Source organism: Crocodylus porosus, unplaced genomic scaffold, assembly GCF_001723895.1.
Source record: "Crocodylus porosus isolate Cpor-Errol unplaced genomic scaffold, CroPor_comp1, whole genome shotgun sequence".
In the NCBI taxonomy this organism is placed as follows: domain Eukaryota; kingdom Metazoa; phylum Chordata; order Crocodylia; family Crocodylidae; genus Crocodylus; species Crocodylus porosus.
In genome coordinates, this window is record NW_017728928.1 from 11,213,537 (window position 1) to 11,230,762 (window position 17,226).

The 17,226-nt window shown below is 52.6% G+C and overlaps 1 protein-coding gene across 3 annotated transcripts in view; it reads left to right on the forward strand.

Annotated features, from left to right (window-relative positions):
• Positions 1-17,226, forward strand: part of LOC109315040 (polycystin-1-like) — a 56,125-nt gene that overhangs the window by 25,459 nt on the left and 13,440 nt on the right. For all 3 annotated transcript variants that reach the window (XR_002102415.1, XM_019542503.1, XM_019542504.1), the window contains exons 19-38: positions 808-1,090; positions 1,692-1,914; positions 2,162-2,321; positions 2,468-2,608; positions 3,278-3,419; positions 3,978-4,568; positions 5,668-5,827; positions 6,685-6,943; positions 8,261-8,456; positions 9,002-9,169; positions 9,438-9,581; positions 10,163-10,373; positions 10,776-10,899; positions 13,663-13,812; positions 14,099-14,163; positions 14,567-14,790; positions 15,066-15,183; positions 15,659-15,825; positions 16,282-16,484; positions 16,936-17,127. Coding sequence is in view for 2 of the 3 variants with exons in the window: in XM_019542503.1 (XP_019398048.1) it covers positions 808-1,090; positions 1,692-1,914; positions 2,162-2,321; positions 2,468-2,608; positions 3,278-3,419; positions 3,978-4,568; positions 5,668-5,827; positions 6,685-6,943; positions 8,261-8,456; positions 9,002-9,169; positions 9,438-9,581; positions 10,163-10,373; positions 10,776-10,899; positions 13,663-13,812; positions 14,099-14,163; positions 14,567-14,790; positions 15,066-15,183; positions 15,659-15,825; positions 16,282-16,484; positions 16,936-17,127 (3,921 nt within the window). In the remaining variant the exon portion in view is untranslated. The remainder of the gene's footprint in view (positions 1-807; positions 1,091-1,691; positions 1,915-2,161; positions 2,322-2,467; positions 2,609-3,277; positions 3,420-3,977; positions 4,569-5,667; positions 5,828-6,684; positions 6,944-8,260; positions 8,457-9,001; positions 9,170-9,437; positions 9,582-10,162; positions 10,374-10,775; positions 10,900-13,662; positions 13,813-14,098; positions 14,164-14,566; positions 14,791-15,065; positions 15,184-15,658; positions 15,826-16,281; positions 16,485-16,935; positions 17,128-17,226) is intronic.

The following is a 17,226-nucleotide window of genomic DNA, read 5'->3' on the forward strand; positions in this document are numbered from 1 at the left end:
CCACCCGGGTGCTTGATCTCAGATGATCCCTGGGGGCCACATTGGGCCGGGATTGATTCTGCTCCCTTTCCACTGCAGGAGTTGCCACAGCCGCTGGGGAAAAGGAGTGTTGTTGAGGAAGCAGGTCAGGGAGATGATTTAGAGAGCAAAACTCTTAGATAAGGATGCTGGGAATCGGGACGCATGGGTTCTATACTTGACTCCATGTGACCCCCGAACAATTCATTTAACCTCAGTTTCCAATATGTAATATAGAATCAGAGTTGAAAGGGATCTGGAGGGTCATCTAATCCAAAGCCTGGCATAAATGTATGATGTGCTATTTCTATGTGACCCCAAGCTCATCTTGAAAACCTCCAGTGAAGGAGGTTCCACACCTGGCTTGGTCATGGTGTGCTGTCTCATTGTCCTACCATTCTGTCTCAGTCCTGCCAGTCAGGGAGGGGTTTTTTGAGATCTAATCTAAATCTGCTTTGTTGCAGTTTAAATCCAGCAGGCCAGTTTCTTTATGGTAGCCTTTTAAATCCTTGAAAACGGTTGTCATGCTCCCCAGTCTTAAAGCTCCTTCTCAGCAAACTAAATATGCCTCCTTCTAGGCATGGTGTTACTTCATCATGCCTCCAGGAGGCTGTGAAGCTCAGTCTGTAAGGCTTCTGAGAGGCTTGGATGACAGGCACTGAAGCATGGGTATGGGATATTAATAATCCTCTGTTTCCCTCCCCAAGCCAGGCCAGCGAGGTCAGGCCATGCCAATGCCCTATTGTCAGGGCTACTATCTTACTGTTAGCCTTTCTCTGACCCTCACAGTACAAGTGGACATCTCAGAGTTCAGATGGGCAACGCTTGACCTTGGACAACGTGACCACTTCCACGGGGGACTCAAACCGGGACCTGGTGATCAGACAAGGGGTCTTGCGGGATGGGGTGAATTACACGTTCACAGTGTCAGTCTTCCAGCCCGGCGGGCAGCTGCAGGGGAGATCCAGCATCACTCTAACCCCCAATCACCCTCCCCGAGGTGGGCTCTGCATGCTGAGACCGGAGCACGACCTCTATCTCCTGGAGACTCCTGTCTCTTACCACTGCACAGGTCAGGGTCGTTCCAGGCCCATTTCTACTAAGCCAAAGTTGATCCGTCAGGGTGTCCCTTGGGCAGCTGTGGACAGGGGAAGAAACAACCTGCAGATACCAAAGAACTGAGAAGTGGGAAATTTGCCTCTTAGCTAATGTTAATGGGAGAGTGGGAAAGACTTTGTGGACCCACCCTGACAGGATGGCATTGCATATGAAGGCCTGACTGTGGGATAGATGTGGATCTGAGCTCTGCATACAGAAAGAATAAGCGATCTGGTTTACAAAGCCGATGACGTGCTCATGGAGATTTGGGAGGGTTGACAGTGGCTTACAGGTCTCCATCTCTTGCTTAGATAAGACTGTGATGTGGAGATGGTGTTTCATGTTGCAGAGCAAGTAGGGATTGCATGCGATAGGTGGAGAGTACAGAACTGGAAGTGTGGGAAGGCCTGCCAAATGGGGTAGGAGGAACCCGCTGGGCTGCAGGACAGCGGGATCTTGTAGGTCATGGCATGAAGGGAACCCAAGAAGCAGGAATTGGGGATCAGACTGTGAGGTCCCCCAGGACTCCCATTTCTACTCTCTCTATCCCTGCCTCCCCTCCCCTGCACTCTCAGGCTGGGTGGATGAAGACAGCAGCCCGGTGCAGCTGATTTACACCCTCATTGCTGAAACATGCCCTTCTGATGGGAGGCGCTGCTGGCAGTTTTGTCTCTACCGAGGGGTCAAGTCCTCCTTCAGTGCCTTCCTGCCTGCCAGTGCCAATGGCAGTCAGTCCATGGTCAACGTCTTGGTTGAGCTGGAGGACTCGCAAGGAGCAAAGACTTTGGCCTTGAATCGGTGAGTGTGTGGCATGTCCAGGGAAGGTTCAAGGCCTGACTGTGTTTGGGGAGAAATCTGGGCCCAGAGCTAGGACCAACGGAAAGATCAGAGAGGCAATCAGTAGTAATGTCTTGGGATGGTGCTTTGGACTGGAACGTGGCCTGGTTCCATCCATCATGGCCCGCTGTTCCCCATGGCAGCTACAGGGAGGGGGGCAGGTGCTTGGTGTCCCTGGGATAACTGTTTCCCTTGTCCTTCCTTGCAGAACCCTGACTCTGAGGATGCCGCACCTCCCGTCAGGATCCCTCACCATCACCACCTGGCTGAAGAACAAGAGCCAGTCAGAACTGTGGGGCATGGTCCAGCAGGGAAACCCCCAGGAGGTGATCCCATACTCCCTGGCCCTCATCACTGTGCTGAATCAGGTAAGGGCTGTACAGACCTTTTCCACCCTGACATATACACCTGCAGGTACTCAACATTCACCCATTTGTACAAACACCCATGTACATGCATGCATACACTGCACTGCCCAGCTGAGGGGCCTGGTCTGCTCTTGTCTGTGCTCCAGAACTCGGGGAGCCAGGGGGACGAGGAGGAGCTGAGGGACCGGATCTCCATCCGCAGCAATGTCACCATGGCGGTGGCATCTCTGAATATCTCCAGTGTGAAGGACGTGGCCCAGCTGAGTGCTGCACTGCAGCAGTGTGTGGTAGGACCTACTTTTGCCTTCTGTCTCTGGCCGGGGTGCATGATCCTGGCCACTGTCTTGGAAACAGGTTCTTCACCCAGAGCAATGTGCTTTCTTCCTAGAGGACCTGCCACCTTTCTCATTATCTGTGTCTGCTTTCCTACTGTGCTGGGTTGAAAATGGCCCTGAAGGATCTCTAAGTGCTGGTCGGTGGGTCTGGCCATTGGTTTGCTCAGAGATGGTTTCCTCAGGAAATCCTGGAATGGGCGAAAGGGGAAGTCTATGAGCCCAGTCCCTCCCAGACTCCTCCCAGCAGCAAGGGAGGGCAAGCAGGGAGAGGACAAAGATGGCAATACATAGGGTGGACACCTTCTGGCAGGGTCAGTGGGGAGCAGGAGGGATATGCTGGGGTAAGGGAGGGAGATGAAGAAGTGAGCAGACAGGACTGACTCCCTTGTGCAGGGAGAAAGAAGGGGCTGGTATGGCCAGGGAGAAACTGCAGCAATGGGTTTTGTCTAAGCACCACTGCTGGATTAGCTAGAAGGGAGCAGGGGGGACAGGTCTGAAAGGGAGCCATAGAAGAGCAAGATCCAAGGGGATGTGGCCATGCTGGGTTCTTGCTTTCTCCCTGAGGGTCAGGCAGGCAGATCTGCCGGACTATGACCCTGGGGTCTCTTCTCCCATCCTCAGGCAGTCCCAGAAGAGCTCAGTCCCGAGAGCTGGGCCATGACATTGGCAGCAGCCCACAGAATGATCAATGTTATCAGTGCGGAGACAGAGGAGGGTCATGAGACGCCCACCTCTGCAGGTCGCTGCATCCTGGGGATCCTGGGTAAGCCACACACTCTCCGTGCCACACTGGAGGATGGGAAGATGGGAGGAAGAGGGCCCTACCCCTGGGATCTGGGATCCATGACTCTCGCTACAATAACTCTCTGACTTGGTAGCCAGCAGGGTCTGAATTACAGGGGAGCTTGGGGGACTGATCCCCGCCCCCCCCCATAAGAAATGAGAGCCCCCCTGTGAGATTTGAAAATCATAACGTGGGGGTGGGGGTCACTTAGGTGGACTTGTTAATCAATGAACCGGTTTAACTTAGTGTTAAACGCCCCCAAGAGTCAAGGTGTAATTCAAATCCTGCTAGCCAGTAGCAGGCCAGCTCTGTCTGAAGTGAGACATTGGCTTCACAGCTATGGATGCTGCAGACAAGTCCCTGGTCAGTCTAACAATATTCTGCCCCCAGATGGGATAAGACTGTCTTTCTTGAGAGCTTTCTCAGGTTGGAGGTGAAGGAGCTCTATGCTCTTCACCCTAAGAAATGGAGATGTAGGGTTGAGGAAGAAACGGGTGATGGGGGGGAAGCCTCTGACCTGTGCAATCTCTTTTCCAGGGAGCTTATTATCTGCGTTGGATGGAGCCCCTCACCCACATCTCTCTGGGGTTTCTGGCCTCAGCGTGGCCTTGTCTGCCTTCAATCTCACCTGCGCCCTGATGAAGTCCCTGATGAGGTCCCGGGTCCTGAATGAGGAGACCCTTTTGCTGTCTGTCTCAGAGATCCACATGCAGGGCAAGAGGGCCAACTCTCCCAACCTGCTGTGTGTTGCCCCCGCAGAGCACTGCCTCTTCTCCCTGCCTGGTGCGGTGGCTGGGCAGCTGGCAGGAAGCCAGGAGGTGGTACAGGTCCTCATGGACATCTCCATCAACCCCTTCCCATTCAACTATTATGCCAACTCCTCCATCTCCACCCATCTGGCGCTCCTAGAGTTCACCACCCCAGAAGGGGCACCCATCCCAGTCTACAACTTGTCTGGGGAGGCAGCCATTGGGCTGAGGCTACCAATGGAGCAGCAGGAGCTGCAGAGCTCCCCTCCAACACTGATCCTCATCCCTCCTGGAGAATCGGTCAATCTCACGGTGAAGGCCACGGCAGGGAGAAGTGCCGCAGGGGTGCACCTCCACATGACTGTCACGGTGCAGGAAGGTGAGTCGCTGGCAGGGAATGAGAAGGCCAGACTTCTTCTGGTCTGAAGTGGGTCAAGCTGGCCTCCTTCATGCAGCTAGGTGGGAGCAGGAGTTCCCTGCCTCTGGGATCATAACTGTCTCAATAGCACAGAGACACAATGGCCCTCAGCTAAGCCCTCCTATGCAACATAATGTGCTCGGCCCTGGAGTTTTAAAAATACAGGCCTCTGGGACCTGAGTCAGAGGTTGGGTGTCCATTGGGTGTCCACACACCACTGGGTGTCCATCAGGGTTTGCGGAGTCTGTTGTAAGAACACCAGAACTGCCATTTACTGGGTCAGACCATAGGTCCATCTTGCCCAGTGTCCTGCATCACACAGTCCCTCGACTCATTCAGGGGACAGTGGGTGCTGACCTGTGCGCTCTGTGCAGGGTCCCCTTCTGGACCCCTTGTTATTAACCTTTGACCTCACTCCCATTCCTGTTTTCTTTTCAGTTGCCAGATCAGTTGACGTGTCCTTAGAGGCCTCCCTTTAAAGAGAAGCTTATAGATTTTTTTTTCATGATGGACTTAAACTTGACCCCATGGCACAGCAAATAGGCTTGTGTCACATAGTGGCAGAGAGAGGATGCTGAAAGGGAGAGTGAGCTGGGGTCTGACCAGGGTTTTTCCCCACTGCTCCTCTCTCACTTGCAGCCTCCAGCATTTAAAGTCTAGGAAGTTCTGATTCAGAGGCCATGCCCCTGACTCCTGTGTTTGGTAGCTACTGATACCCCTTTCCTCCCATAATTTGTCCAGTCCCTTTATGGATGTGGCCACCACAGCCCTGAGGCAAAGCTGTTTCCATCCAGCACAGGGCAGTGGTAGGCGTAGATGGGTTCCATGAGTGACCTGGGTTTGGAGAGTCCCTCGACTTGTCTGCATCATAAGCCCAGCATCAATGCTTGTCTGCATCATAAGCCCAGGAGTCCAATGCATGCAAAGAAAATGGCCCTTGGGACTCTTAACTTCTATGCTCTTCCAGACCATGCAGTCCCCCTTCTCCCAGATGTAGTACAACTGCAGGTTGCACTAAATATTGCAATGCCATTGTGAGTGCCTAGCCATGTCTTCCCAGGTTTTGATCCCAGCCAAGAGAGAGAGCCCTCAGTCCATCTGTATGGACACCACATGCCTTTCCCCAGTGAGTGGCACTATGCCTGGAAGGAAGAAATGATCTTTCCTGGTGGCTTGGAAGGGGACAGCAGCAGGGAAGTCACCATCCTGCTTTCATCTCCGTAAGTGTCCATCCATCTGCTACACTGGGATTTGCAGGTTTCTTCCAGCAATGTCACTCCCTGGAGTTTGAGGCTATGCGTAATGGGAAGGAAATAATGTGTGTCCATGAGAAACATCTGTGATCCCAGTGGTGCATGCCCCAGCATGGCACCAAGGGTGTTCTCAAAAGAAGTCAGCACATGGAGAGTGGTGAAAGCAGGAACAATCAGTGGCACCAAAGGAAATGCCCAGGTCTGTGTTTTGACAACCCGACATGTTGTGTGAGACATTGCTCTCCAGGGTCAACTGGGTGGCATGGGCCTGGACACCACAACCTAGGCCCACACAGCTGCAAAGTCTCTCTCTACCTGTGCTGCACGGTGTATCCCAGACCCCGGCTGTCTTGGTGTTGTCCAGTGTAAGAGTAGGAATGGACAAGGATCTAAGGGGCTGTGTCACAAGTGGTGCAGTGCATTTGGTCCACAGTGTTTGACACTGAGTCGGGGGGCATCAGGGAGGAAATAGGAGTGCTGAGGCTGGGCGGGGAGCGGGAGTTTGGGGTGAGTTCATAAGAGGCAGACAAAGGGTGGTAATAGCCCCCAGGCAGTGTGGGACCATGTGGAACTTGCCCTGAGCATTCAAGCGACCCCCGCCGCCCCCCGCTGTGAGTTGCTCCCCTTTGCTTCCCATCCAAATGTGTCATGCAGTGTACCTGTATGTTGTCAAACAGCTTCTGCATCCCACCCCAGAGGCACTTCAGGGGTGGGTGAAGTGACCCTGGATCTCCAGTATGTAAGGACCACTGAGGTTCTTTGGGCTGATGGGGGCTGCGGAGCTGTGAGCTCATTGCCTCATTGCTATCACCTCCACTTTCCAGCCACAGCTTCAACAGGACCCTCTGGGACTACCATGTCAACATCACCAATCTCTTCTCCCGGGCACCTGTTACTGCTGCCATCACTGTCTTTGCCAGTCTCTGCCAGTACTTCCACTTCCCCAGCATGCAGTGGAGCACAGAAGGCGTGACTCCAACAGCTGCTACCAGCCAGAAAGAGATTGTGTGTCTGACCGAACATCTCACCGTCTTCGGAGCGAGTCTCTTTGTGCCGCCGCACAGCATCGTCTTCCTGCCCCCGGTAAGCAAAGAGCAGCCCATCCCAGCCAGGCGAGGAAGTGTGGTCAGCTGGGATCCATGCCAGTGGTGTAATGCTGATGAGTGCCATCTCGGCCGGTGCTCTGAGGATGGACTCGGAGCCCTCCAGGTCAAAAAAAGTCCTCCTGCTCTAGTCTATCAGCAGCCTCTGTGGCTTGTACGTAGAGAAAGTTTTGTCATGTGCACTCGCCGGTGGATTATCACCGGAGCCTGACAACACGGGTGGGGGTTCCCATGTGTGAAGAGCTGTGGTGGGAGCCATAGAGCCAGGAAGCTCTGTCTTCAAACTAAGTGAACTAGTTGAACGCAGCTGGATGTCCTGTAGCTGCTCGCCAGCTCCCGTGCAGGAGGAACACAACTCACTTTGCTACAGGGACTGCTGAGGGAGAAATTCATCCTGTATCCCAGAGATATCCCACACTCGTGGGGTCCATTGGCTGAGGCCAGTACAGAGGCCATTCTCTCCATCTACTGGATATCCTATGCTAACTTACTATCTTAGCATAGGATATCTTAGTAACTTAGTATCTTAGGATATCCTATGCTAACTTGGTAATACCAAGGAAGGGCACTGGTAGCTCACGGGCAAAGGAGACCAAGCTGAGGTCCAGAGAGCAGCTGTGCCTATTCCTGCCATGTTTGGTTTGGGGCTTAAATGGTGTGTGCGCCTCAGGCTGACCCTCTGCACTGGGCTGAATTCCCCTGTGGGGGAAGGGGAGATGCCTAAAAGGAAAGGGAAGACCCCCGTGTGAAATGCTGAGCAGCTGAGTCTTAGCTAGGCCTGCAATAAAGTCTCCCCCTGCGACTGAAAGCTGAGGCCAGTTCTGTTGGTAGCAGGCGCTGTCTGGTCTTGGCATCTTGCTTGATCACTTCCCCTGCTTGAAACGTCTGGTCACGTCTCTGGAAAGCTGGGGCTGCTCTTGAGTTAAGTGCCAGGCTTGCAGTTCCATGCTGGCTGCTGCCCATGAGCTTGTGACTCCAGCTGTGTAGTGAGCTGCTCTCTTGTGACCGAATGTAGGAGCTCTGAGGAACTATTCCCTTCTGGTCCTGCATAATTGATGGTTCTTTGAGATCTTTTCCAAAGGGGGATAGCTCTGTATTGGTAGGATCCACAGTCACTCTGCTACTGAAGGAGTGCAGGTACCCAGGTACATGGATGATGGCCATATTAGAATTGCCATGTAAGTAAAGGTGGCACAGGTGCACCCTGTGGCTTTTGCATCTCCCTGGGGTGGCTGGGCAGTTAACCCAAGAAGCAGCTTCCCCCGTGGTTCTACCTTCCCCAAAACTGTGATTGCAGAGTGAGCGCTCCAGACAGGCACCGCTGGTGGTGATCACCTGCTGTGTGCTCCTCTCCATCTACCTGGTGATGGTGCTGATTGCCCACAAGCTGGATGACATTGACATCACCCGAGTGGGGATCATCCCTCGCTGCGGCCAGCCCGGGAGGTACAAGTACTGGGTAATGGTGAAGACTGGCTGGAAAAGAGGATCAGGTATAGTGATGGGCAGGGACAGGGGGCTGTGCAGTCCTGTATCAAATGTTGAAATGAAAGCATCCTAAAAGCGGCAGCTTCTTGGGAACTTCATCTTTCTGGCGCAGTACCTGTAGAGTGACACCAATTGAAGGAGCTTTAAAAAAAGACAAAAAAAGCCCAAAAGTAAAGGAACATGCAGAGGAGAGCCAGAAGAGATGGGCTTTCTCACATCCAGGGTGGGTTTCATTGGTGAAGTCATGTCCATGGGGACGGGGTATAACTGAGTACAGAGGAAAGAGGAGAACCTGGGGCTGAATTACTTTGGAAACATGATAGGATGGCAGTCCCTCCTTACTCATCCCTCGATCAGAGAAACCAGAACCTCCCTCACCAAACTCTGCATCACCCTGTTTGATAGCATTTTTGTTGGGTGAAACCAAAGACCAAACCACCTGTTATTTCAGCTGTTGGGAGTAAAGTGTGGTTTGGAGAGGACAAGCTAGTGACCTCCAGTGGACACAGCAGACACAACGTAAGCTATCACAGTTCATATCTCTCTACAGGTACAACTGCACATATCGGGATTAGCTTATACGGACTGAATAAAAGTGGTTCTCGCCACCTGGACAAAGGCTGGGCCTTCCAGAGAAACAGCCATGATATTTTCCAGGTGGAGACAAATGCAAACTTGGGGGAGATCTGGAAGATCCGTATCTGGCACGATAACACTGGTAAGGCACCTGGCAGGGCTGTTGAGATTTTATGACGGCAATCTAGACTGTTGAACATCACCTGCTTCCCATGCTCCCACCACATCCCAGGCCTAGCTTGGGTGTGTGACATGTTGCGTTGATGGGGCTTTCCTGCTGCCAGTAAGATTTCGCAAGCAGCATTCACACAGCTGAGGATGTGTCTTGGCATGAACTCTCCTGAGTTTGATCAAGAACTGGTGATTGGAAGTGCAGCTGTTTAATTCTCCTGTCTTCTCTGTACCCTCAGGGTTGGACCCCTCCTGGTACCTGCAACATGTCATTGTGTGGGACAGACAGACAGACAACATGTATTTCTTCCTGGTGGATGACTGGTTGTCGGTGGAAAATGAAAAGAATGAAGGGATGGTTGAAAAGGTGGTCTTGGCTGCATGTGAGTGTTGTCCCATGGAGGTCTAGTCTAAAGGAAGCCCAGTGCTCCACTTACCACCATTATTATATTAACTATCCAGGATCCTTTGTGTTTGGTGCTATACAAATACCTAGTGCAAGACAGTCCCTGTCATCATCATCTAACTAAACCAAGTTGGGGAGAGGAGGCAGCAGCACAGACAAGGGCAGTTCCTTGCCCAAGGCCCCACAACAGGCCTTATGGGGAACTGTGAAAAGACCCCACCAAGCACCCAGGGGTCCCAGTCCAGGGCCCTGTCCAAGAAGCTACACATTGAGTTTGACCATAGGTGATGATCTATGCTGGGGTGGGGTGGAGTGGAAGCCTAGGTGTCTTTGACAGAGGTGCTGGTGCCCAAAACTATGATGAAGAAATTTATATGAATAGTGGTGGAGAGGGGGCTGCTGGAGAGAACAGCGGGGCGAGAACTTAGGCTGGTGACTGGGGAGGAAGAATGGTCTTGATGACCATGGAAGAGGCCACTAGAGCCTGAGGGAAAAAGGAAGTATCCCCCAGGATGGAGGAGAAGGTCTGGTTGAGTGTTCCCGTTACGTTGCCTTCAGGCCCCCAGGAGCTGAGAAGCTTCTCTCGGGTGTTCCTCGCCCAGCTGCGCCTCGGCTTTTCTGACTGGCACGTGTGGCTCTCAGTCTGGGGCCGCCCTCCCCGCAGCCGCTTCACCCGGGTGCAGAGGATCACCTGCTGCCTGCTCGCGGCGTGCCTCTTCCTGGCTGCCTGTGTGCTCTGGTACAGTGCCATTGGAGTGGAAGGCTCCAGGTGGGTCCCTGGGCAGTCCTGCTCCTCCCAGGCGGGGTCTCGCAGCCGTGCGTCATGCAAGGTGAGGGGGAGGGAGGGATCGGATGTATGGAGAAAGAGCCGAGGGAAAACTCAGGGGTTAAGTCACTGGTGATGGAAGCATCAAAGCAGCATTTGGCACCTAAATCCTCCCTGGATCACAGTGAGATTTGAGGACCTAATTCCCTTAAACTCTGTGGAAAATCCAAACCTGAATGGAGAGTCAGGAGTTGAGCAAACATGGGATGCTTTGTATGACAGCTCTGTCCCCAGAGGTGCAAAATGCATCTCTGTACCAGGTACCCCCGTTCCAGTGCTCTGTAACTGTTAATGCTAAACTCCTCTCTTTTCCACCTTATTGCCTCTAACGAGTTTGTCTCCCAGCATCCCCCTCGGGAGCCAGACCTCCGTGACGGCAGAGAGCATAGTTGTGGGGATGGTGGTGGCTCTGACGGTCTTTCCAGTCCAGATGCTCTTCGCCTTCATCTTCAGGAAAACCCACAGCCAGGTACTAACTACTTTGCCGTGTCCCAACAGCCTCCTCCCACCGGCTACATCACCCACCAAAGATCCCTCTCTACCCACATCAAGTGACAGAAGGGGACATTTGGCACGATCAGGGTGAAGACCCTTGCTCTGTCCCAGTTTTGTGACTAAATATTAAAAGCACACTGCAGTCTCCAAAGTTGTCTATCTGATCCCTTTTCAAGGGCACTCTGTTCCTCTGATCTGTTTTAAAGATACTCTTTGAAATATTGCTATTTCTTTTACAGGCATTGTAGCCTGAAACACACAGTCAAAGGAAGTGGAAAATTAGGGTTGGTTGGAATTAGATAGAAAAATAGAACAAGATGAAATTTGTGTTTTTGGTAAAAAATAAATAAATAAAAAAATAAAAAAAAATCAAAATTTCAATTTAAAAAATCATCAAAATTGAGAATTTTCTATCTATCTATCTGTATATACATATATGTATATGTATGTATGTGTGTGTGTCTGTGTATGTGTGTATAGATATGTGCGTGTGTGTGTATGTGTGTGTGTGTGTGTGTGTGTGTGTGTGTATACACATCTCCAGCTTTCCTGAAAATAACAGAGATTTATACGTAACTCCCTCTCTACAATACTCTGTATTTTTTTAGGACAGAGTTATAATTATGTGTATTTGTATAATTATTTGAACTCCACCCTGGAGTTTCAAGCATAGGTGCTTGCAAGTACTTTATACAAGGTGCCATACAAACTGAAACCAAAGGAGCCGGTCCCTAATGCTTACATCTAAGGATAGAACAAAACTGGAAATTTTACAGAGGAATTTCTGTAATGAGCACAAGGAGCTGTGTAGTCCTTCCGCAGATCGGACTTCCAGAACCTCAGTTAGGGAATAACAGCTTGCCAGTTACTTAGGGCTTTCCCACACTGGCCGTAATGATGAGCCCCGGCACTAAAGGGGCCCCTTCCACCTGTGTCTACAAGCATACTCCAGATCTGAAAGTACGTCAGTGAAGATGCTCATCAGATGCTCTTCAGTACCCACTTGGTCTCCAGCGTGTTTGAGAGCAACCAGTGGATACAGATTCAGAGCAGCCTTTCCAGCATGCTTTCAGAGCATGCACAAGGGTGACATTTTGGAGACCCTTAATGCCATTACCATGAAGTTGATAAGGCCTCAAGGGGCATTCTCTTGGAAGCCAACTTAAATTGTTGCCTTAACTTTTAGTATCGGCCTGTCAGAGTTTATCTGTGCATGCCCTCTGCTGGCGCACGTGCTCTTTTGTCTGTCCTTGCCAACGCCTATGTATTAGGGCTGTGTGACACTTCAGGTGCTGATTCTATTCGGCGGAGATTTGACCCGATTCGGTAGCTGAATCTCCAAATCCGAATCAAATCAGGAGACCAATAAAAAGGTCTGAACTGATTCCAAGCTCTCTGAATCGATTCGGAAAAGATTTGGAGAGCTTTGGTGATTTGGGCAGTCAGCAGGGAGCTGGAGACAGACTTGGAGCTGGTAAGTAGGCGCAGGGGAGGGGGGGCTGGAGGAGGAGGGAGGGGACCATGGGCGGACCCCTGCCAGGTCCCATCCCCTGCCTGCTGCCCCAGCCCCCTCAACCCCCACCTACTCCCCCAGCCCCACCATGGCTGCCCCACATGCCCCAGCTCCTGGTGCTTTAACCCCCCCCCCCCACACACTCACCGGCTGCTGCCAGGAGGGGGTGATCCCAACTGCCCCCACTGCCCTACATTGCATGGGGAGCTCTGCCATGAGACCCCTGATCTCCCAACTGCCCCCGCCCCCCATGGCTGCCCTGTCCGCCCCAGCTCCAGCCCTTTAAGAAAAAACCCCCCTGAACTCACCAGTTCCTGCACTGGCCTCAGGCCCTTGGGGGGCTCATGTAGACACACCACCTCTTGCAGCACAGGGCAGTGGGGGGCAGCGGGGATCACCCCCCACTGGGCAGGAACCAGTGAATTCAGGTTTTTGAGTTTTTTCTTAAAGGGCCAGAGCTGGGGCAGGCAGGGCAGCCATGGGGGGGGTGGGACAGCAGGGGGGTAAGGGGGTTCATGAGCCCCCCACACAGTGAGGGGCAGTGGGAATCGCCCCCCCACCCGGCAGCACTCGGTGAGTTGGGGCTTTTTTTCCCCCCCCCCAAGTGCTGGGAGCTGGGGTGTGGGGGGCAGTCATTACCAAGCTGGGGGGCGATGGGCCTGGCTGATTTGGAGATTTGGCAGCCTCCGAATCTCCAAATCAGATTTGACCGAATTGATTCGGAACAGTGATTTGAGTCACCGAATTGAATCACTGTCCCCTGAATCAGCTGAATCCAAAGTGAATACTAGCCACTTTGCACAAGCCTTGTGTGTATGCCTGTGACAGATTGCAAAATATGCTAGTGGCACAGGGACAGGGCGATGTACTGGCACAAAGAGGCAGGGCACCTGTGCGGGAAACAGTTTTCCTCCAAAATTAGAGTATTTGAGTGTTTAGAAACTTGTCCATTGGAACAAGAAATCAAATTTTTTTACAACCCTTGCCCCACTCCACAAATAAAGCTGGAAAAGACATTGGTTGAGATGTTGGGGCAATTACAAAACACTGTTGAGATGGAAAATGCATCCAAACTGACCTGTTCCTCTCCGTTTGTTTAACAAATCTGAATTGTCTAATGACCATTTGTTTTGCAAAATCCCTTGACCCCAGTTCTAGACCCACGGCTAATATGACTGGAGCATCTGGCCAGGGCTTTTCCAATTGACCTCTTGTTTCTGACAGGTGGTTGTGGAGGACCCTGACCCTCCTGCACAGGACACTCAGACCGTGGAGATGGATGTGTGCCTTGACCGCTCTGATCTGGGCAGCTCTTCTTTCCTGTCCATACCAGGAGGGATGGAGTCCATCATGGACATGAGCTCCATCAGCTGTGTAAGTAGAGTGGCCTCTCCTGGGGAGAGATGGAGAGGTGAACTCCATGTCCCCTGGAGGTTGGGGGCGTATGGGTGGATGTGTGTGCATCTCCTTGATTCTCAAGCTGTCGTACCGGGTGAGATATGTCTTTATGGACACACAACTGGTTTCAGAAAGACGACTTCTCAAAAGACAGAGCTTCCTGTGGGGGGTTAATTGGTCAGCTCTCAGAACATCCCTCAGACATCACGCTTTCCAGGGCCCATCCCAGTTCCTCTGAACATGCTCATCATCTTCTTTTCAGGGGTCCCTTGTGAGTAAGAGACCAGCTTCCACCCGGGAGAATCTCACCGAGCTGGGCAATGAAAGGTACGTTTGCAGCAGAGGGGGTGGGACAGGGGACAGGTTCTTGTCCCAATCAGTTCCTCCAGGTAGGTATGACTGCAGAGAGACTGATGTCAGTAAGGTCTTTTTGGGGGTGGAGGTCGCTTTGTTCCTCCATCACAGGGATGAGACAACAGCCCATGGAAAGAACATGGGAAAACATATCATAAGCATGAGATTCATGCAGAAGGGACATGTCTGTAAAACAGTCTAGTGGTTAGGCTGCTGATGGAAAATTCATTAGTGATGACCAGACTGTCAGGAAGACGGTTTCTGGCGAACCGTGGAATGGTCTCACTCCAAAAGTCTGTGGCCACTAAGGCTTGGAAGGGATGTCCTTTGCCCTGGGGGTTAGAGCTCATGACTGCATCACCCTTTTGTCCCGCAGGGTTGTGAAGCACTGGCCCTCATGCGACAGTATCTTAGATGTCCCTGATCTTCTGCATTCAGACCCCCTGGTGACTCAAAGTCATATCCTCAAGAGGAAGAAGGCTCTGCTGAAGCTGGGCATTGAATCTATGTCTGCATCAGATGATGATCCCCTGTCCTTCTCCCTGGGGGACTCTGAGGACAGCAGGAGATCCAGCCATGGCTGCCACCTCACCCTCTCTGGTACCTCAAAGAACAGGCCTTCCTGTTCTCTTTCCTCTCCCTCCCTTCTGTCTCCGGTCCCTATTCCTGATCTCCGGTGCAGAAGGCACCAGGTGATATAATAGCTTTCACGTGACAAATGCTGCTGCTACAATGGAAAGACGCACCCAGCTAGTTTTGCCTCTGAGGACAGAGCTAAGCACAAGGCTTGGCTCATGTTCTAGGCTATAGCTGGTCTTGGCCCGGCTGCAACGTGTTCTGCTGACAGCCCTCCTCTCTCCTTCCCCGCTGAACAGAGGAAGACTTGCTCAACTCCATCATTGCAGAGACTCGGAAGAGTAATTCCTCAGACCGCATCACGTCCGACAGCGGCAGGTTCTCCCCCCAAGCTGAGGTGGAGCTCATCTCCAGCGCGTACGTATGTGGTTTGGGAAGGAAGAACCCAGGCCGGGGAGAACCCTGGCAAGTAATGGTCCTTTGTGGCTGTGAAATGTTGATCTCCTCAGAGACCATGAGGAGGAGGAGGAGGAGATCACGCTGAGGAAGACATGAACCCCTTGGTCCCCATCCCTAGTGTTGACACTTTGTGTGGCCATTTGCAATTCAGAGCCCAAAATTTCCACTCTTCTTTCTCTGAGTTTTAGCTTTATGTGGCGCACCAATTCCCTGGAGCCCTGGCATGGCTCAGAGCCCCTCCCAGTCCGTACGTCCTGAGATGACACTAGAAACGCATGGACTCTCCTCATCCCTATGCTCTTGGATGGTGCCAGGAGCTCTGGCCTCATTCCCATGGTCTCGAGGCTCTGTGATGATGCTAGGAGGGGTCCGGCCAACAGGCTCTGAATCCAGGCCTGTGTTGACTATGGTCTTTCTTGTACTGTATGAAAAGCTCTTGCAGTGGCTGGTCTGATGCGATCCCAGAGCTGGGGAGGAGCAGCTGGGACCTCCTGCACAAGTCCTTCTCCTACATCTCCCCCACAATGAACATCAGCAGCATTGCTCTCCCACACCCAGAGCCTCCACCTGCCTCGGCATCCTCCTTTTCCACCCGGATTGGTGCGTGATAACCCTGGGGAAGGAGAGCCACCCTCAGATCAATAACCTTAGAAAAGCTTGGTGCTGACCTTGTGGACAGTACTTGGGGGGGGGAGGGGTCAATGTTATCTGGGCAGCAGGATCACAGAAAAAGGCAGCGAAGCGGGACCTCAGTCACCTGGTTCAGCCCCTACAACCCCAGCTCTACAGACTGGTGGCTTGCTGTGTGGGAAACCCCCACAACAGCCCTTTTCTCCTACTTTGGGCTGTATTAACTCCTCTGGATGGCTTATTGTGCTGTTGGGAATTCATGCAAGGAAGCTCAGTGCGATTGCAAGGCCAATGTACTGTATTAACCAAGTGGCCATTTGCAGCTGGCTGGGAGGGTTGAGGGAGGTCCATCCTTGCGAGCCTCTCAAGTCCAGCATGGTCCAGCTAGGAATGAAGACTGAAAAGAGCTGGTTTCTTTCCCTGCAGGGGTGTCCCGACGCCCCCCAGAATGGCTGTTTCCTGGCTGGATGCTGCCCGTGGCCTATGCCTTCATCTTCATGCTTGTAGCAGGCTGCTTCACCATCGTCATCCTCTACGGTTCCTCCCTCCAGGATCCTGCTGCCCTTATGTGGCTCATCTCCTCTGTCTTCTCTTTCATTACCTCCTTTGTGGTGCTGGAGCCCCTGAAGGTAACAGCCCCTCCTGGGGCCATTCTCCAGTGTGGTACATGGCAGATACCCTGGTGGGCTTTGCTCTTCCATAGCCTCTTCCAGCTGAGTCGCATCCTGCCTGTGGGTTAATTCACAGCACCCTTAAAGTGGGATAATGTCCCTCCCCTCACCCATTTCATTTTCCTTCTGGGGAAGGGCCTTTTGCCCACAATCACACAAATGAGAAATCCTGCCTGGGACCAGCACATTGCATTCAGTGGAGGCTGGAAGCTTTGATCCCAAGCTCTTCTCCTTTTGTTCTGGGAAAACCTTGTTCCCCACCTCCACCGCTGGACATTGTTCTGCTGGTTGAGGGTGGCAGGACCTTATATGCCCTGGGCTGTAGAGGCCAGGTGTTCCCAGGGCAAGACCAGTCCCTTGTGCCTGAAGAGTTGAGGCCCACGTGCTCTGTACTATCCTCTCATCTCAGGTGGTGCTGGAGGCCCTGCGAGCTGCTCTCATCACCAAGCCAGTGGAGAGTGAAGGAGAGGGGCTGGTGGAGGAGCCACTGGTGAAGCCAGTGCCCGAGTGCATTGGGAAGGTGCGAGTGCCCTGCGGGTATGGGCTGCTCCAGGCCAAGGAAGAGGCGAGAAAAGTGCGGGCGCTGCAAGCACTGATGAGGGTAATGCAGATTCACTCCGCCTTGTGCTGCTACAGGGGTGTCCATGTGCACCGCGCAGCCCCGATCCTGGAATCCGCGGGAGGCAGAGAGAGGGAAAAC